This window comes from Pristis pectinata, chromosome 11 (assembly GCF_009764475.1).
Source record: "Pristis pectinata isolate sPriPec2 chromosome 11, sPriPec2.1.pri, whole genome shotgun sequence".
Classification (NCBI taxonomy): Eukaryota; Metazoa; Chordata; class Chondrichthyes; order Rhinopristiformes; family Pristidae; genus Pristis; species Pristis pectinata.
Window position 1 is genome coordinate 985,213 of NC_067415.1, and position 20,850 is coordinate 1,006,062.

At 51.5% G+C, this 20,850-nt stretch overlaps 1 protein-coding gene across 2 annotated transcripts; it reads right to left on the minus strand.

Annotated features, from left to right (window-relative positions):
- Positions 1-1,496: 1,496 nt before the first annotated feature.
- LOC127576089 (hemopexin-like) lies at positions 1,497-19,540 on the minus strand. Of its 2 annotated transcripts, none has more exons than XM_052026474.1 (10): positions 19,426-19,540; positions 18,095-18,147; positions 15,142-15,219; positions 14,470-14,612; positions 6,526-6,673; positions 5,070-5,270; positions 4,374-4,484; positions 3,657-3,787; positions 2,661-2,811; positions 1,497-1,912 (listed from the first exon to the last, which is right to left on the minus strand). In XM_052026474.1, exons 1-10 carry the CDS (start codon positions 19,488-19,490, stop codon positions 1,662-1,664), a joined length of 1,332 nt encoding a protein of 443 aa, XP_051882434.1. In that variant the 5' UTR covers positions 19,491-19,540; the 3' UTR covers positions 1,497-1,661. The 2 variants fall into 2 exon arrangements, with proteins under 2 accessions (XP_051882434.1, XP_051882432.1); XM_052026472.1 differs by having other exon boundaries at positions 5,058-5,270.
- Positions 19,541-20,850: the final 1,310 nt, after the last annotated feature.

The window sequence follows — 20,850 nt, forward strand, 5'->3', positions numbered from 1 at the left end:
AAGGTCCCACATGGGAACCTCGTTCAAAAGGTTAGCGCCCAAGGCGAGTTAGCAGAGTGGATTCAAAATTGGCTTGGTAATAAGAGAGGGTGATGGTGCAGGGTTATTTTGTGATTGGAAGCCTGTGTCCAGTGGTGTCCCACAGGGACTGGTGCTGGGACCCTGACTGTTATATGCATTGACAACTTAGGAATGAGTGTGGAAAGTATGATGAGTAAGTTTGCAGATAACACAAAAGTCGGTGGTGCTGTCGATAGTGAGGACAGTCGGTTGGCCACAGGATGATATTGATCAGTTGGATGGCAGAGCTGTGGCAGATGGAACGTCATCCTGACGATTGTGATTGATGCACTTTGGGAGGTTCACAATGGACTGAAGGGCCTCGGGGAGTGTTGAGGAATGGAGAGACTTCGGTGTAAAGGTCTGAAGATCTCTGAGGGTGGCAGCACAGGTGGATAACATGGTGAAGAAGGCACTCAGATGTTGTCGTCATTGGCTGGGCCACAGAACGTAAGGGCAGCAAGGCGCTGGTACAACTTTATAACGCACTGGTGAGGCCACTGTGTGCAGCTCTGCTCCCCACACCACAGGAAGCAGGTGACTGCACTGGAGAGGGTGCAGAGGAGATTCACCTGCCAGGCCTGGGATGGAGAGATTGGAGAGCCTGAGTGTGTTTTCCTGGAGTGAAGGAGGCTGAGGGGGTACCTGACAGAGGTGTACAAAACTATGAGGGCAAAGATAGGGCAGAGACAGGGTTGGTAGTAGGAAGGTTCGGTTTGTCCATGAGGATTCTCTCCAACTCCAACAGATGTGCTATAGAAAGGATCCCGACGGGTTGCATCTCCGCCTGGTACAGCAACCGCTCTGCTCTGAACTGACGGAACCTGCAGAGAGCAGTAGATACTGTCCACCTTCTTCCCTCCAGTCCCTCCTCACCGTGCGTTGCTTCAGGAAGGCTGACAGTGTCGTCGGGGATACCTGTCACCCTGGCCATTCCCTTCTCTCTCTCCTACCTTCTGCGAGAAGCTCCAGGAGCCTGAAAATCCGGACGTCCAGACTCAGGAACAGCTTCTCCCCCACTGCTGTTGGACTCCTGACCTAGTCACCTCTCTCACACCCCCGCCCGGTGGTGCTGCCAGGTTCTCAGACCCTCAACCCTCCCCTTTCCATTCCTCTCATGTCAGCATCTCCTCCTGCACTCCCTCAGTCTGCCCCACTGCACTCTGCACCATTCGGTTGCTCCGTGCTGGTCGCTGCATTTCCTGTTGTATTTATTCCCACTGTGTTCACCGTTCACTCTGCGAGCTTCACACCACTGAGGAATTTCATTGCACCCGGGTGTGTGTGTGTGAGACAATAAACTGATCTGAATCTGAATGGTGTTATCCAGTGCTCTCATCCCTCACGTCCCCCGATCTTGGAGTGATCTGTTGGCGGACCAGATGTGGGGGAATGAGCCCAGGGGGTGGTTAGAAATGACAGGCAGGTGACAGCTGTTGCAGCAAAAGTGGATTTATTTAAGGGATCAGGTCACAAAGCAGTTGGAATCTCGGCAACCCTGGTGTGATCCAGGGACAGGTCACTGAGTGGATCTGAGGGTCACTGTGCCCAGCCAACATGGAGGGGAGGTGTTCAGGAGTTGGAACCGAGGGCAGGAGCTCTCAGTGATGGTGGGATGCAGGCACTTGGTGTGGACAATGCAGAAAGTCCTGCTTGATGCTCCTTGGTGCTGGCGTGTTCTTCCACGAACTCAGCTCGGAAGTTGAGTTGTATCTGTAGTACTGGGTGCCAACGAAGACAAAAATCCCTTGACCATTGCACATCGCCCCATCCACTTTTGAATGACCGATGCGGATCCCGTTGCCCAGCACCCTGGGGCTGTGCTGCAGGTTGACCATCTGCATGTGGTTCCCTGCAACGTGACAGCGAGAGGGTGAGAACAAATGAGCAACATTTCCACAGCCCCCGGGACCCCACAACCTGCACAGCCATTCAGCTGCTTCCAACCCCCATCCAGCAAGATCCCACAAACAGCCTTCAGGGCATTCAGGATACCAAACACCTGTGTGAAGCAGCTCAGCATGTGATTGGCTGTATGATTGAGCTTGGCGGGAAGCAGTTCAACCAGAAACATTAGCTCTCTCTTTCTCCACAGACGCTGCCTGACCCGCTGAGTGTTTCCAGCATTTTGTGTTTTTCAGATTTCCAGCTTCTGCAACTTTTTGCAAAGTCTCTATTTATTTAAGTTCCTGGGAAGACCCAGCGGGTGTGGTCCACTCCGTCCTTGGGAAAAGTCCCAGCACCTGGGAAAGGACAACGTTCCAGGCCCTGCTCCCTTCCTGCCTGTTTCCTGTGGGACCCCCTCAGCAAGCTCCCCGCCTACACATTAAAGAGCTAAATACAGACTCGCCTTTCATTCCCCAATGTGGTCTGGAGCCAACACAGGGGCACCTGAATTGGTTTTGTGGTTTAGTTTAACGTGTTTCACTCCCCGGATGGAAGCCCTTTGCCAGGGCGATGGTCACCTGGACCAACCCATTGACTGTGTGGTCCCCTCAGTACTGAACAAGTGAACTCCGACACCAACACCAGTTGTCTCCCACCACTGGCAGACAGAAGCAAGTGTTCAGCAGGGAAGGTACAAAGCGTTTGGTCTTTACCCATGATGATGTAGAGCTCGGATGTGCCCGGGCAGATGAAGGTGGCGTCAACATCACTGCTGGAAATTCCCAGCTCATCCCTGACCGGTTTTGGATATCCCTCAATCAGAGTGTAACGTGCCTCCGCTTTGTAGATGTACAGCTGGGATCCCTGGAAAAGGGAAGAACAGTGCGGGACGTTTTGTGCTGTGTCTTAAAGAGCATTACCAGCAAATCAGTGATCTCCATCACTTACTGGGAATGTACAGAATCAGATCACAATCAGATTTATCATCACTGATCAGAGTCGGAAACACACACCGACACACAGTTGGAAACAGATAGGATATCTTTGTTAGTCACACGTACATAGAAACACAGTGAAATGCATCTTTTGCGTAGAGTGTTCTGGGGGCAGCCCGCAAATGTCCCCACACTTCCAGTGCCAACTTAGCATGCCCACAACTTCCTAACCCGTACGTCTTGGGAATGTGGGAGGAAACCGGGGCACCCGGAGAAACCCACGCAGACACGGGGAGAACATACAAACTCCTTACAGACAGCGGCCGGAACTGAACCTGGGTCACTGGCGCTGTAAAGCGTTACGCTAACTGCTACACTACCGTGCCTGCCCGGCACACATACCAACCCCCAGTCGGAAACACACAAGGTCATATCATCAGAAATATGTACTGAGAAAGAGTCAAAAACAGACAGATTGACAGTCATAAATCCACACTGGGGGACAGAGTGAAATTCGTGGACAGTCAGACACAGACTGAGGGACAGTCAGACACACACCGCGGGACAGTCGGATACCAAGGGACAGTCACACACCGAGAGACAGTTAGTCAGACACACACTGAGGGACAGTCAGACACAGGTACTGAGGAATGGTCAGCAGGGTCGTGTTGGGCTGAAGGGCCTGTATCCATGCTATATGAATGTACCTGCTGACGTCTGTGGACTGACCCAGGAGCCCCTGAAGACGAGTCCGACCTCAGGCAGACAACTCACCTGGATGAAGTACATGTTATTGTTCCAGCTGAAGACTCCGTTTATCTTTCCATGCAGGGACGGCCAGGCGGAGCTCAGCGGCCAGGGGTGCCAGCCTCTCTGCTTTGCGTCCAGCCGAAAGTACCAGTTGCCTGTGGTGTCAGCAGAAACATGTGGGAAGCAGCACAGGGGAGACCTGCCAAGCCTGATGCTGTACATAACCCCTCCACCCCCTGAAACCCTAGACCCACACCTCGCTCTGCCACCTTGTGACTGCTCACTGGGTCCCTGTGGAGGACTCTTCCCCACCCTCGTGAAAAGGACAAACAACACTGACTCTTATTGCAAAGGGTTGGAGCTGAGGAACACTACATTCTGCAGTCTGTTTCCCTCTGTACCACCTCCATGTACAGATGCGCAACGATCTGTCTGGATGGTGTGCAACCAAAAGCTTTTCACTGTATCTGGGTACATGTGATGATATCAGACCAGTTACCATTGCCCAACGTAAGGGGCCAGCAGGTCAGGGCGGGGACAGGGAGTGTGGTGACTCCCTGGAATTCTCAGCCCCTGGGCTGTGCTGGCTCTGTCACTCCGTGTATTCATGAGAACGATGGATAGATTTTCGGATACTGGGGGGATCCAGGGAAACAAGGTTCATGCAGGAAAATTGGCTGAGCTAGGTGATCATGAAGGGCCGAATGGCCTCCCCCCATTCGCTGCATTGTTAGGACTCACTCCGGAACGCATACATCCTCCCCAGCTCGTCCTCGTCGAACTCGTCGAAGGAGACATTGCTGCAGATGTTGAAGATGTTCCTGTCAGTGGTGGTGTTCCCACTCCAATGGCCTGTTGAACAGAAGAAATCGGTGCCCATCGTCAGTCCCCCAAGACACACAAACCCCCAGACCCTCAGCTGGAGAACCGTCAACCCCCACCCTCAAGGGGGGACTCGGGCAGAGTGTGCGCACTGACTGGGGCTGAGGGTGCAGCACCAAGGGTGTGTGAACGATGGCTTCAGTCAGGACAGGGCGACGTGGGGACAGGGGTCAGGGGCTGGAGTCAGTAGGCAAGGACAGAAGTGCACAGGCTGGGAGCCCGTGGCCGGCGATTGGGATTGCTGAGCAAAGAACAATCTGCTGGAAGAACTCAGTGGGTCGGAGGCAGAGGGATGGTGGATACTTCAGGTTGGGACTGGAAATGTTTAAGGATGGTGGAGTCACTAGTTGGGGATCCGGAGTGTGTGGCGGATCAGCCGGAGATGGGGAACGTACAGAGAGCTGGAGTCACTGGCTGGTCAGGAACGTTTTGGTGTACCGGGGCTTGTTGGCCTGAGATCGGGAGTGGGGGCTGTGAGGAGATCTATACTTTCTGTCCATTTCCAAGAGTCAGGATCCTGAAGAACAAGAACAGTTCCCTCACCTCGTCCCTCACATTTAAAGAAATAATCCCTGGCATCCTTTGGGTATCCTGCAGGAACTTCTCCACTGCTGGGATTGAAGCGAGTGAAGTTTATTCCTTTGAAGCAGTAATATCTGTCGACCCATTGCATCAATGCAGAACAGCCCCTGAGTCCTTGCCAGCTCCTTTCTTTCACTGTCTTGACACTGAGATCCAGGACGTACATGGTGTCTCCTGCACAGACAGGGAACATTTAGAAAGTTGAGTTTATTGTCAGATGCACAAGTCCGTGTGTGCACAGGTACAATGAAAAACTTGCAGCAGCATCACAGGCACAGAGCAGCAGATAAGCAGCGTTCACAAGAAAAACAAATTATACACAATGTTTACAAAAAAAGCACATAATTAGAACAAAAAAAAGGTCCATTGCAGTGCACAGCGGTCCCGGTGTGGCTGTACTGAGGCAGTGATCAGGGTTGTGCCGGTTGGTTCAAGAACTGAATGGTTGAAGGGAAGTCGCTGTTCCTGAACCTGGTGGTGTGGGACTTCAGGCTTCTGTACCTCCTGCCCGATGGTAGCTGCGAGAAGATGGCACGGCCTGGATGGTGGGGATCCCTGATGATGGACGTTGCCTTCTTAAGGCAGCAGCTCCTGTAGACACTACCAATGGTGGGGAGGGACGTGCCTGTGATGTATTGGGCAGAGTCCACTACGTTCTGCAGCTTCTTACGTATCTGTGCATTGGAATTGCACTCAGTGGCACTCCTTTCACTGAATCCCCCGCCACAACATGCTGGGGGTCCCGGGGATGGGAAACTCCACCAGACCTGGCACAGGAACAGTGTGACTGCAGGAGCAGGTCAGAGACTGGGGAACCTGGGCGAGGAACTCACCTCCTGACACCCCAAGACCTGCACCACCACCTGCAGATTCCCCTTCATTGTACACCAGTCCAGCTTGGAACAGCTCCCTTCCTGCCTGAAGGGATCACTCCCTCCACTGCACGTGTGGGGGCCACGGACCATGTGTGGGATATGGACCGTGTGTGGGGCACGCGGACTGCATGTTGGGGGGAACATGATCTGTGTGGGGCTGTGGACTGTGTGTGGGGCGTGCGGACCGTGTGTGGGGGACATGATCCATGCGGGGCGGACATGATCTGTGTGGGGCTGCGGACTGCGTGTGGGGTGTGCGGACCACGTGTGGGGGACATGATTGATCTATGTGGGGCTGCGGACCGCATGTGGGGGACATGATCCGTGTGGGGCGGACATGAGCTGTGTGGGGCGTGCAGACCGCATGTGGGGGGACATGATCTATGTGGGGCGCGCAGACCACGTGTGGGGGACATGATCTGTGTGGGGCTGTGGTCCGTGTGTGGGGCTGCAGACGACTGTGGGCGACATGATCCGTGTGCGTGGAACACAGGCTCCTGTTTGTCTGATCCCCACTGGAAACATGAAGGGGGAGCAGGAAACTGGAATATCACCTTTGGAAAACAGCACGGAATCCTTCACACAGTCTCCCTGGAAACATCCTATCGCTCCGTCAAGGTTGTCCGGAATTCCTGGGAACTTGTCACGGATCAGGAATGTGCCTTCTAGAGTGGAGCCGTGATACTGCCAGACCTGATTTCCCTGGGAATTGGTGAGAGTTCAGTGGGTCAGTGTGCAAACCGAGAAACTCCGGTCAGTGTAACCTCTCCCTCCCACATGGAACTCCTGTCCCATCAATCCCATTCCACATTTATTTCCATGTAACCCACTTCCTCAGACCTTCCCGTCAGCTCCATGACCCTCCAACACCCGGATCACCGACTGGAACCTGTCAACCCAACAACCCAACTGCCGTTGTCATTGGGTCCATTTTGCTCCTTTTTCCATCTGTCCCTCTGTCTCCACCCATCCCCAGTCTCCCAACATCCCAGCGCTCTCTGCTCCTCAATATTGACATTGTCCTTGACCATAAGACATAGGAGCAGAATAAGGCCATTCAGCCCATCGAGTCAGCTCTGCCATTGGTTCATGGCTGATTTTCTCAACCCCATTCTCCCACCTCCTCCCCATAACCCTTAACCCCCTTACTGATCAATCTGTCTTAAATACACCCAATGACGTGGCCTCCACAGCCGTCTGTGGCAACAAATTCCACAGATTCACCGCCCTCTGGCTGAAGAAATTCCTCCTCATCTCAGTTCTAAAGGACGTCCCTTTATTCTGCAGCTGTATCCTAGACTGTCCCTCGGATCCTAGACTCTCCCACTAATGGAAACATCCTCTCCATGTCCACTCTATCCAGGCCTTTCAGTATCCGGTAGGTTTCAATGAGATCCCCCCCCCCATCCTTCTGAGCTTCACTGAGTACAGATCCAGAGACATCAAACGCTCCTCGTAGATTAAGCCTTTCACTCCTGGGATCACAGAACACAGAACAGTACAGCACGTGATCAGGCCCTTCAGCCCACCATGTTGTGCCGAACTAATTAAATTACTGATCAAACGCCCAACTAAACTCATCCCCTTCTGCCTATACACTGTCTATATTCCTCCGTCTCCTTCACATTCTTAGGCCTACCGAAGAGCCTCTTAAACCTGTCTATCGTATCTGCCTCCACCCCCACCCCTGGCAGCACATTCTAGGCACCCACCACTCTCTGTGTAAAAACCTGCCCCACACATCTCCTTTGAACATTCCCCCTCTCACCTTAAATGCACGCCCTCTGGTATTAGACATTTCAACACTGGGAAAAAGATACAGACTGTCTATTTGTGCCTCTCATAATCTTATAAACCTCTATCAGATCAGGAACAAGAGCAGTGAGGTCATGGACCATATCCGGATTACAGAAGAGGAGGTGCTGGCTGTTTTGAGGTGAATTTGGGTGGATAAATCCCCAGGGCCTGACAAGGTGTCCTCTCGGACCCTGTGGGAGGCTGGTGCAGAAATTGCAGGGGCCCTGGCAGAGATATTTAAAATGTCCTTAACCACAGGTGACGTGCGGGAGGACTGGAGGATAGCTAATGTTCTGTTGTTTAAGAAAGCTCTAAGAATAAGCCGAGAAATTATAGGCCGGTGAGCCTGACGTCAGTCATGGGTAAATTATTGGAAGGTATTCTGGAGGACAGGATGTATAAGTATTTGGATAGACAGGGCCTGATTAGGGATAGTCAACATGGCTTTGCGTGTGGTAGGTCATGTCTAACCAATCTTATAGAGTTTTTCGAGGAGGTTACCAAGTAGGTCGATGAGGGAAAGGCGGTGGACATTGTCTACATGGACTTTAGCAAGGCCTTTGACAAAGTCCCGCATGGGAGGCTGGTCCAGAAGGTTAAGTCACTTGGCATTCAGGATGAAGTAGTCAGTTGGATTCAACCTTGGCTCAGCAGGAGAAGCCAGAGATTGGCAGTAGATGGATATCTCACTGACTGGAGGCCTGTGACTCGTGGTGTGCTGCAGGGATCGGTGCTGGGCCCGTTGTTGTTTATCATCTATATTAATGACTTAGCTGATAATGTGGTAAACTGGATCAGCAAATTTGGGGATGACACCAAGATCAGGGGCGTAGTGGACAGCGAGGAAGGCTATCAAAGCTTCAGCGTGATCTGGACCAGCTGGGAAAATGGGCTAAGAAATGGCAGATGGAATTTAATGCAGACGTGTGAGGTGATGCACTTTGGGAGGACAAACCAGGGTAAGACTTGCACAGTGAACGGTAGGGCACTGAGGTGTGCGGTAGAACAAAGGGACCTGGGAATACAGATCCATAATTCCTTGAAAGTGGCGTCACAGATAGGTAGGGTCGTAAAGGGAGCTTCTGGCACTTTAGACAATAGACAATAGGAGCAGAAGTAGACCATTCGGCCCTTCGAGTCTGCACCACCATTTTGAGATCATGGCTGATCCTCAACAATCAATATCCTGTTCCTGCCTTGTCCCCATATCCCTTGATTCCCCTATCTATAAGAAACCTATCTAGCTCCTTCTTGAAAGTGCCCAGAGAATTGGCCTCCACTGCCCTCTGAGGCAGTGCATTCCACAAATTCACAACCCTCTGGGAGAAAAAGTTTTTCCTCACCTCTGTCCTAAATGGCCTAGCCCTTATTCTTAAATCATGCCCCCTGGTCCTGGACTTCCCCAACATCTGGAACATATTTCCTGTCTCTATCTTGTCCAATCCCTTAATAATCCTGAGTACAGGAGTTGGGATGTTATGTTGAAGTTGTACAAGATGTTGGTGAGGCTGAATTTGGAGTATTGTGTGCAGTTCTGGTCACCTACCTACAGGAAAGACATCAATAAGCTTGAAAAAGTGCAGAGAAAATTTACATGGATGTTGCCAGGACTCGAGGACCTGAGTTACAGGGAAAGGTTGAATAGGTTAGGACTTTATTCCCTGGTGTGTAGGAGAATGAGGGGAGATCTTATAGAGGTATACAAAATTATGAGGGGCAGAGATAGGGTGAATGCATGCAGGCTTTTTCCCCCTCATGTTGGGTGAGACTAGAACTAGAGGTCACAGGTTTAGGGTGAGAGGTGAAATATTTAAGGGGAATCTGAGGGGGAACTTCTTCCCTCAGAGGGTGGTGCGAGTGTGGAACGAGCTGCCAGCGGAAGTGGTGGATGCGGGTTCAGTTGTAACATTTAAGAGAAGTTTGGATAGGTACATGGATGAGAGAGGTATGGAGGGCTATGGTCCAGGTGCAGGTTGATGGGACTAGGCAGAAAACCAGGCCGGCATGAACTAGATGGGCCAAAAGGCCTGTTCCTGTGCTGTAGTGCTCTATGACTCCATCTCCCATCAGCCTCCGCCACTCCAGAGAAAACAACCCAGGTTTGTCCAACCTCTCCTCATAGCTCATGCCCTCTGATCCAGGCAGCATCCTGGTGAACCTCTTCTGCACCTTCTCCAAAGCCTGCAAACCCTTCCTGTAATGGGGTCACTGGAACTGAATGCAATACTCCAGATGCGGCCTAACTAAAGTTTTATAAAGCTGCAACATAACTTCCTGACTCTTGAACTCTGTACCTCAATTAAAAAGGCAAGCATGCCGTACGCCTTCTTCACACCAATCTCCCTCCCCTCCACATCCTTCTCCTTGGGAAATACTGATGCAAGGTACTCATTAAAGACCTCGGCCACCTCCTCTGCTTCCAAGCACAGGTTCCCACCTTTATCCTTGAGTGGTCCTACCCTCTCCCTAGTTATCCTCCTGCTCTTGACGTATGTACAGAATGCCTCGGGATTCTCTTTAATCCTACTTGCCAAGGACTTTTCTCGGCTCCTCCTGGCTCTCCTAGTTCCCTTCTTGAGTTCCTTTCTGGCTTCTTTATAATCCTCAAGTGCTCCGTTTGATCCCAGCTTCCTGAGCTTTACATTCTTTTCCTTTCTCTTCTTGACTAAATTCACCACCTCTCTCGACATCCAAGGTTCCCTTCCCCTGCCGTCCTCATCCTTCCTTCTTGCTGGAACATCCCTGTCCTGTGCTCTGTGCAGTTGGTCTTTAAACCCCCTCCACATGTCAGGTGTGGACTTGCCCAAAAACAGCTGTTCCCAATTAACTCTCCCTAGTTCCTGCCTGATGCTCCCGTAATTTGCCCAGCTCCAATTTAATACTCTCCGCAAGATCCATACTTATCCTTATCTATAGTGATCTTAACTTAAGGAGTTGTGGTCAGTGTTCCCTCACTGTTCTCCCACTGAAAGGTCGGTCACCTGGCCAGGCTCGTTACCCAACACCAGGTCCAGTACGGCCCCTCGTCTCATTGGACTATTGACATATTGGTTTAAGAAACCCTCCTGGATGCACCTAACAAATTCTGCCCCGTCTAACCCTCTTACACGAAGGAGGTCTCAGTTCATATCCGGGAAGTTGAAGTTACAACAACCCTGTTGTTCTTACACCTTTCCCTAATCTGCCTGCATATCTGTTCCTCAATGTCCCGGTGGCTGTCGGGGGGTCTGCAGTATAATCCCATCAGAGTGATTGCACCTTTCTTATTTTTGAGTTCTACCCACATAGACTCAGTGGACGAGCCCTCTGAGTGCAGCTGTGTTATTTCTCTGATTAGTAGCACAACTCCCCCTCCACTGCCCACTGCCACCCTGCCTCTCTTACCTCCCTCTCTGTCTTTTCTAAAACATTGAACCCCTGGAACATGAAGCACCCATTCCTGTTCCTCTCTCAACCAAGTCTCCGTAATGGCCACAACATCACAGTTCCATGTACTGACCCATGCTCTAAGTTCATCTCCCTTGCCCATAATACTCCCAGCATTCAAATACACACACTTCAAACTGTCCGTCCCATCATGTCTGCTACTTTGCTCCTGCCTGTGTTTACTGGCCCTGACATCTCCCTTCCTCTCAGTCCCTCCACTTTCTGACCCGGTGTTCTGGTTCCTATCCCCTGTCAAACTAGGTTAAACCCTCCCGAGCAGCACTAGCGAACCTCCCGGCCAGGATATTGGTTCCCCTCCAGTTGAAGTGCAACCCTCCCCTCTTGTACAGGTCACCCCTGCCCCAGTAGGGGTTCCAATGATCCAAGAACCTGAAACCCTGCCCCTGCACCAGTTCATCAGCCACTCATTCATCTGTTCTATCATCCTGTTCCTGCCCTGACTAGCCCGTGGCACCAGGGGTAATCCAGAGATTATGACCTTGGAGGTCCTGCTCTTCAGCCTCTTTCCTAACTCCCTATACTCACTGCACAGGACCTCTTCCCCCTTTCTACCTGTGTCATTGGTGCCAACGTGCACCACGACCTCTGGTTGCTCACCCTCCCCCTTGAGAATATTCTGTAGCCACTCTGAGACATCCCCGACCCTAGCACCTGGGAGGCAACACACCATCCTAGTGTCTCTTTCGCGGCTACAGAATCTCCTGTCTGTCCCACTATCAAGTCTCCTATCACTATCGCTCTGCCTGACTTTACCCTTCCCTGCTGAGCCTCAGAGCCGGCCACAGTGCCACTGACCTGGCTGCTGCTGCTGTGCCCTGATAGGTCACCCCCCACCTCCCAGCAGTATCCAAAGGGGAGGACGTTGCTGAGGGGTATGGTCACAGGGGAACCCTGCACTGACTGCTTACTCCCCTTACTTCTCCTGGTGGTCACCCATCTATCTGCAGCCTGTACCCTGGGTGTGACCACCTTGGCAAAAGTCTCATCTATGAGGTTTTCAGCTTCCTGGATGGTCCTGAGTACATCCAACTCCCGCTCCAGTTCCCTGACCTGGTCAGTCAGGAGCTGCAGCTGGGTGCACTTCCTGCAGATGTCGTCACCAGGGAGACGGTGAGGTTCCCTGATTTACCAGGATGCTGCCTGGTTTGGACAGTATGGATTATGAGGAGAGACTAAGGGAGCTAGGGCTTTACTCTTTGGAGAGGAGGATGAGGGGAGACATGATAGAGGTATACAAAATATTAAGAGGAATAGATAGAGTGGACAGCCAGCACCTCTTTCCCAGGGCACCAATGCTCAATGCAAGAGGGCATGGCTTTAAAGTAATGGGTGGGAAGTTCAAGGGAGATATCAGAGGGAGGTTTTTCACCCAGAGAGTGGTTGGGGCATGGAATGTGCTGCCTGGGGTGGTGGTGGAGGCTGATACGTTGGTCAAGTTCAAGAGATTGTTAGATAAGCATATGGAGTAATTTAAAACAGAGGGATATGTGGGAGGAAGAGGGTTAGATAGTCTTAAGCGAGGTTTAGAGGTCGGCACAACATGGTGGGCTGAAGGGCCTGTATTGTTCTATGGTTCTATGGTATCCCACATCTTACAGGAGGAGCGTTCCACTGCCCTTACTGCCATCCTGCCTACACTGAATCAAGGACCAAGGATCAACAACAAAATAAAACCTTACCTGTTCTTACCTGGGCCTTCTCACTGAAGCCTTTTCAAAGAGCTGCTGGCACTCCCCACACCTGGGCTATTTACTCTGCCTCCCCACTCCAAATGGCCGCTCTGCTTGCCCCTACCTACTTTTTATTGGCTGATGTTAATTAGCTTATTAGCCAATCAACTATTAACTAACAATTTGCAAATGTGCCTCTTTTAGGTTCCTGTTCAGTGAAACTCACCAGCAAATCCCAAGACGTACCCCGATAGGGTTCAAGATCGTTCTGGTGAACTTCCCCTGGACCCACCTCAGGGCCAGCACATATTTCCTTGACCAGTGACCAGAGGACCTTCCGTAACATAGACGAGTACAGCACAGTACAGGCCCTTCGGCCCACCATGTTGTGCCGACCTATATAAACCTACTCCATGATCAATCGAACCCTTCCCTCCCACACAGCCCATAACCCTCCATTTCTCTTACATCCATGTCCCTGTCTAAGAGTCTTTTAAATGTCCCTGTTGTATCAGCCTCTACCACCACCGCCAGCAGTGCGTCCCAGGCACCCACCACTCTCCGTGTAAAGAACCTACCTCTGACATCTCCCCTAAACTTTCCTCCTCTGGCCTTAAACGGATGTCCTCTGGTATTGGCCATTGCCGCCCTGGGGAAAAGGTGCTGGCCGTCCGCTCTATCTATGCCCCTCAAAATCTTATATCAAGTGTCTATCAAGTTGCCTCTCATCCTGCGTCACTCCAAAGAGAAAAAGCTGAGCTCACTCAACCTTTCCCTCATAAGATCTGTTCTCTAATCCAGGCAACATCCTGGTAAATCTCCTCTGCACCCTCTCTAAAGCTTCCACATCCTTCCTATAATGAGGCGACCAGAACTGAACATAATACTCCAAGTGTGGTCTAACCAGAATTCTATAGAGCTGCAACATCACCTCACAGCTCTTGAACTCAGTACCCCGACTAATGAAGGCCAGCACACCATACACCTTCTTAACCACCCTATCAACCTGCATGGTAACCTTGAGGGATTTATGGACATGGACCCCAAGATCCCTCTGTTCCTCCACACTGCTAAGAATCCTGCCATTGACCTTGTACTCTGCCTTCAAGTTCAATCTTCCAAAGTGTATCACTTAACACTTCTCCAGATTGAACTCCATCTGCCACTTCTCCGCCCAGCTCTGCATCCTGTCTATATCCCGTTGTAACCTACGATAACCTTCTACACTATCCACAACACCTCCAACCTTCGTGTCATCTGCAAACTTACTAACCCATCCCCACACTTCCTCATCCAAGTCATTTATAAAAAAATCACAAAGAGCAGGGGTCCCAGAGCAGATCCCTGTGGAACACCACTGGTCACCAACCTCCAGGCAGAATACGCTCCATCTACCACCACCCTCTGTCTTCTGTGGGTGAGCCAAGTCCGAATCCATACAGCCAAGTCTCCGTGGATTCCATGGCTCATGATTTTCTGGATGAGCCTTCCATGAGGAAGCTTGTCAAACGCCTTACTAAAATAAGGGACATACCTTGACTGGTGACCACACCATTTACCTTGACCAGTGACCACAGGACGTACCTTGAAGAAGAATGTCCTGTCGTGATGAGCTGGGTCATTGCTGTGGTGCATGCGGAAGGCAGCGTCGAGGTGAGAGGGCAGCTGGGGCCAGGTGCTGTTGATCAGCTTGGCTGTTCCATGGAACCCCTTCCACACAAACGCATCTGTCAGATGGAAAGTGCCGGAAACAGCCATCAGTCACCTCACCAGCCCAAAGAGTTTGCTGAGCAGAATGTAAAACTCCTCAGCCTCAGTGATACTGATCTCACTCTGTAACGGCCAAACCATCTCCCCCCCACACACACACAAACCCCTGGTCAACCACCCAGAGCTGTCCCAGACCCACCTGAAGGGTGGACAACCTCAGCCCTGGAACACTGGGAGGATTTGCCCTCAAACTGTGGACTCCAGGCTGCAGAAAGATCCACATACCCTTCCTAAAAAGTGTTGGAGAGGCTTGTTGTGTTGTGACAGTCCAGCTGTTACAGCCAACATCCCTGATCCCAACTCCTGATTTGTTTCATTGACCGAATTTAAATCCTCCAGTGGTGGACCAGGCCCTTCCTCACTGTCACCCAACAGCCCTCTGGTGGGGCAGATCTCAGCACCGAGGAACATGGGGACTGAGCCCAGCTCAGCTGTTGTGGGTGTAAGATCGGGGAGGGGATGAGGAACTTGTCCTTCAGGTCTTACCCCTGAAATACAAGGGCGTTCCCACTTCATCCAAAACAGCCGCATCAAATCCAAGTCCATCACATCGATCGGGGGAACCTGGAAAACACAAAGACCAGCCTGTGTACAGAGGTCCTGGTGACACTGCTCACAACCCCCCCCCCCCCCCCCCCCCCCCGGACAGTACTCTGGTGACACTGCTCACACCTCCCGCCACTGGACAGTGCTCTGGTGACACTGCTCACACCCCCCCGCCACTGGACAGGGTCCTGGGCTCAGGGATTTATCTGTTGGGACCTGATCATCAAAGTCAAAGTCAAAGTTGAGTTTATTGTCATAGACACAAGTCCGTGTGTGCACGGGTACAATGAAAAACTTCCCTGCAGCAGCATCACAGGCATAGAGCAGCAGATAAGCAGCATTCACAAGAAAAACGTAAACTAAACATAAATTATACAAGAGAACACAATTAGAATAAAAAAACTATTTCAAAGAGGTCATTGAACTATAGTTTTTTTGTTCTAATTGTGTTCTCTTGTATAATTTAGTTTAGTTTTAGTGTTGCTTACTGAGGGAGAGATGGTTTCGCTGGTTGGTTCAAGAACTGAATGGTTGAAGGGAAGAAGCTGTTGTTGAACCTTGAGGTGTGGGTCCTCAGGCTCCTGTACTTCCTGCCTGATGGCAGCATTGAGAAGAGGGCACGGCCCAGATGGTGGGGGTCCCTGATGATGGATGTCACCTTCCTGAGACATCGCCTCTTGTAGATGTCCTCAATGATGGGGAGAGCTGTACCCGTGATGGAACTGGCTGAGTCCACCACTCTCGTGTTCCTGTGTGTTGGAGATCCCACAGCAGGCCGTGATGCAACCAGTCAGAATGTTTTCCACTGAACATCTGGAGGAGTTTGTCAGAGTCTTCGATGATGTGCCGAATTTCCTTAAACTTCTAAGAAAGTAGAAACAATGGCGTGCCTTCTTTGTAGTTGCATCAATGTGTTGGGCCCAGGATAGATCCTCCGAGATGTTGACGCCCAGGAACTTGAAGCTGCTCACCCTTTCTACCGCTGACCCCTCAGTGAGGACTGGTGTGTGTTCTCCTGACTTCCCCCTGAAGTCCACAATCAGCTCCTTGGTCTTGCTGACATCGAGTGCAAGGTTGTCATTGCAACACCACTCAAGCAGCAGATTTAAGGACATAGAACACTACAGCACAGTACAGGCCCTTCGGCCCACAATGTTGTGCTGACATTTTATACTGCTCTAAGATCTATGTAACCCTTCCCTCCCACATAGCCCTCCATTTCTCTATCATTCATGTGTCTAAGAGTCTCTTAAATGCCCCTAATGTAACTGCCCCCACAACCTCTGTTGGCAGTGTGTTCCACGCACCCAATACTCTGTGTAAAAAACTTGCCTCTGACATCACCCCATACCTTCCTGTAATGGCCCCTCATGTTAGCTATTTTCGCCCTGGGAAAAAGTCTCTGACTGTCCACTTGATCTATGCCTCTTATCATCTTGTACACCTCTATCAAGTCACCTCTCATCCTCCTTCTCTCCAAAGAGGAAAGTCCTTGCTCACTCAACCTATCCTCATAAGACATGCTCTCCAAACTAGGCAACATCTTGGTAAATCTCCTCTGCACCCTCTCTAAAGCTTCCACATCCTTCCTATAATGAGGCGACCAGAACTGAACACAATACTCCAAGTGTGGTCTGACCAGAGTTCTATAGAGCTGCAACATCGCCTCACGGCTCTTGAACTCAATACTCCGACTAATGAAGGCCAACACTCCATATGCCTTCTTAACAACCCTATCGGCCTGCGTGGCAACCCTGAGGGATCGATGGACGTGGACCCCAAGATCCCTCTGCTCCTCCACACTGCTAAGAGTCCTGCCATTAACCTTGTATTCTGCCTTCAAATTCAATCTCCCAAAGTGTACAACTTCACATTTATCCGGGTTGAACTCCATCTGCCACTTCTCAGCCCAGCTCTGCATCCTATCAATGTCCTGTTGTAACCTACAGCAACCTTCTACACTATCCACAACACCACCAACCTTCGTGTCATCTGCAAACTTACTAACCCACCCTTCCACATCCTCATCCAAGTCATTTATAAAAATCACAAAGAGCAGGGGTCCCAGAACAGATCCCTGCAGAACACCACTGGTCACCGACCTCCAGGCAGAATACGCTCCATCTACCACCACCCTCTGTCTTCCATGTGGGCAAAAGCCAATTCTGAATCCACACTGCCAAGTTCCCCTGGATCCCATGCCTCCTGACTTTCTGAATGAGCCTTCCATGAGGAACTTTTTCAAACGCCTCACTGAAATCCAAGTCTCACTCCTGTACACCTCCTCATTGCAATCTGTGATTCAGCCAACAACATTGGTGCCACTGGCAGATTTATAAATGTGGTTGGACTCTGTTGTTGAGTTGGTGGGATCTGAGCGTGACTGGCAGGCAGCTTTTAGTGCCCATCCCTGACTGCCCTGTGCTTTGTCCCATTGAGGGGGTGGCAGTGTTGTGGTGTGGCCTCAGCCGTGGTCACACCATTGAATGCCAGGGCTCAGATCTCCCTGGACGGAGATGGCTGTGCCCTCTGCCATTGTAACCAATGGGATGGTGAGGAGGCCACAGCTGACTGAAAATGGATCCCGTTGATCCTGATTGGACAGTGTTTTTCCCATGGCCCAGATAGGTTGGGCCGACGGACATTATCTTCCGTGGGAATGGGATGTGCACAGGATTTTACTACGTGGGGAGGGAGATGGGGGAGGGAGGGGAGGGGGGAGAGAGGGAGGGAGGGGAAGGAGGAGAAGGGGAGGGAAGGGATGGGACAGTGGGGAGGGAGGAGAAGGGGAAGGGAGGGGGAAGGGAGGGGGAGGTGGAGTGGGATGGAGGGGGAGGGGAGGGTGGTATGTGGAGAGGGGGGGGAGGGGGGATGACAACAGAGAGGACATTACCTGGGATGGTGGGCTCTGGACTGTCTGCGCCGCTGCTGATCTTCGTCCTGGGACTAAACAAATTCTCGTCAATAAATTTATCCACCAATTCCTTTTCCCTCCCATTTACTCCAGATTCCTTTCAGCGGGTAGTGCTGCTGCCTCACCGGGTTCGATCCTGACCTCGGGTGCTGTCTGTGTGGAGTTTGCACGTTCTCCATGGGTCCCCCAGGTGCTCTGGTTTCCTCCCCGGGTTGACCACCCTTCCTCCTGTCCCCTGTCTGAGTGACCACTCTACACAGGACAGCCCAGACGGTCGATGTTGGCAGGGTGACCACTGTGGGCAGCAGCCTGTGTGTTAGCTCGGCTGCTCGTTACTGCACTGGGACACAGAGGCCTGTTGGGATCTGTCCCAGGGTACTGAGAGAGGCAAGAGAGGAGATTACTGGGGCCTTAACTGAGATCTTTGTTTTGTCTCTAGCCACGGGCAAGGTCCCAGAGGACTGGAGAATACCCAATGTTGTTCCTCTGTTTAAGACAGGCAACAGAGACAAACCAGGAAATGATAGGCCAGTGAGCCTTATATCCCCAGGGTAGGGGAGTCCAAAACTAGGGGGCATAGGTTTAGGGTGAGAGGGGAAAGATTTAAAAGGGACCTGAGGGGTAACTTTCTCACACAGAGGGTGGTGAGTATATGGAACGAGCTGCCCAAGGAAGTGGGTGAGGCAGGTACAACAGTATCACTTGGACAGGTACACGGAGGGGCGGGGCTTGGAGGGATCTGGGCCGAACACAGGAAATTGGGACTAGCTGAGTGGGCACCGTGGCTGGCATGGACTGATGGGGCCGAAGGGCCTGTATCCATGCTGTATTGCTCTATAACTGTAAGTGTACTAAACACCATCACCACCCTGTCTACCCGTGATACCATTTTCAGGGAACCCCAGGTCTCTCTGTCCTCCAACAGTGCCCAGGGCCCTGTCATTCACTCTGGCAGAAAGGTGTCCGTTTACAGTGATCCCAATTTAATCTCCCCACATTCCCAACAATTCTACCCCTCACCTACACACCAGGGGCAGTTTACAGCAGGCAGTTAACCCACCGACCTGCAAGTCTTTGCGATGTGGGAGGGAACCGGAGCCCTGGGGGAAACCCATGCGGTCACAGGGAGAACGTGCAAACTCCACACAGAGAAGGCCCGAGGTTGGGATTGAACTCGGGTCTCTAGAGCTGGGAGACAGTGGCTCTACCCGCTGTTCTGCCCCCACTGAGCTGCTACCCACTGCCCCTTCACTCCCTGGGCTCACTCGCTGCCCACACTGTGACAGGGGAAGGAATCCTTCTTTACTCACCGAGGCAAAGAGAGGGACAGAGTCACGACCAAGCAGAGACAGAGTTCTCCCAGCAGGAACTTCATGTTGCTCCAGGGACTCTGTCTGCACTGGGTGACCGGGGCTGGGGCTGTATATATACCTGCTCACTTAAAGCAAACACAGCAGGACAATTGGCCAGGACATCAGAGCTAGAACAAACTGTCCCTGAAGCTTAGACTCTTTCACAAGGTATTTCTCAAAGCACCAGATTACGGACAATAACTGTCATCCTTGCCAACACGTCTGTGTCCAGTAAGCAAGCCCCTGACATCTGATAACGAATCTCTGATAACTCTCCCTGCTTTCTGTGCTTGCGGCAGAGTGTTGACCAGGGAGAACACGAGGCAGATCCTCAGGGGTCAGCACTGGACCTCTGCACCCTCCGACTGAGCCCGGGGACACGGTGATAATTCCAGAGGTCACCAGCAGCATAAAATCTGGGAATGTTGCAAACTGTGAGACCCAGAGATAAGTTCAGGGCAAGATACAGATTGCCACTCCATCTGTTTGAGGGGTAATTAGCTCACTCACCCATTCTAGGGGTAGTTAGCCCACCCACCTGCATGCCTTTGGGATGTGGGAGGAACCCGGAGCACCCATGGGAAACCCTCACGGTCACAGGGAGAATGTGCAAACTCCACAGAGAGCGAGTGCACGGTAAATGGCAGGACCCTCAGCAGCATCGATGTAGGGAGGGATCTGGTCCACAGCTCCCTGAAAGGGATAGGTTGGTAAAGGAAGCGTGTGGCATCCTTGCCTTCATCAGGCAGGGTGTTGACTATGAAAATCAGCAAGTTACGTTACAGCTGTATAAAACATTGGCTGGGGCACTTCTGGGGTATTGTGAGCAGTTCTGGTCACCCCGTTACAGAAAGGATGTGCAGGCTTTGGAGAGGGTGCAGAGGAGGTCCACCAGGATTAGAGGGTATGAGCTGTAAGGAGAGGTTGGACAAACTTGGGTTGTTTTCTCTGGAGCGGTGGAGGCTGAGGGGAGACCTGATAGAGGTTTATAAAATTATGAGAGGCAGAGATAGAGTAGACAGTCTGGTGGAAATGTCAGATAGTAGAGGGCAGAGGTTTAAGGTGGGAAGGGGAAAGTTTAAAGGAGATTTACGAGGCAAGTTTTGTTTTACACGGGGAGTGGTGGCTGCCTCGAACGGGCTGCCAGGGGTGGTAGTGGAGGCAGATATGATATGAACTTTAAACAGATGTGAACAGGCAGGGGATGGAGGGGTCAGGACTGTGTGCAGGCAGATTACTTTACATCGGCTTCATGGTCGACACAGACATGGTGAGCCCAACGGCCTGTGATCTACTGTTCTAACGCAGCTACTCCCAATCCTAAAGGACTAGACATTTTCCATTAGAGTTAAATTCTTATCGGCTGGAGACAGGGACGATGTT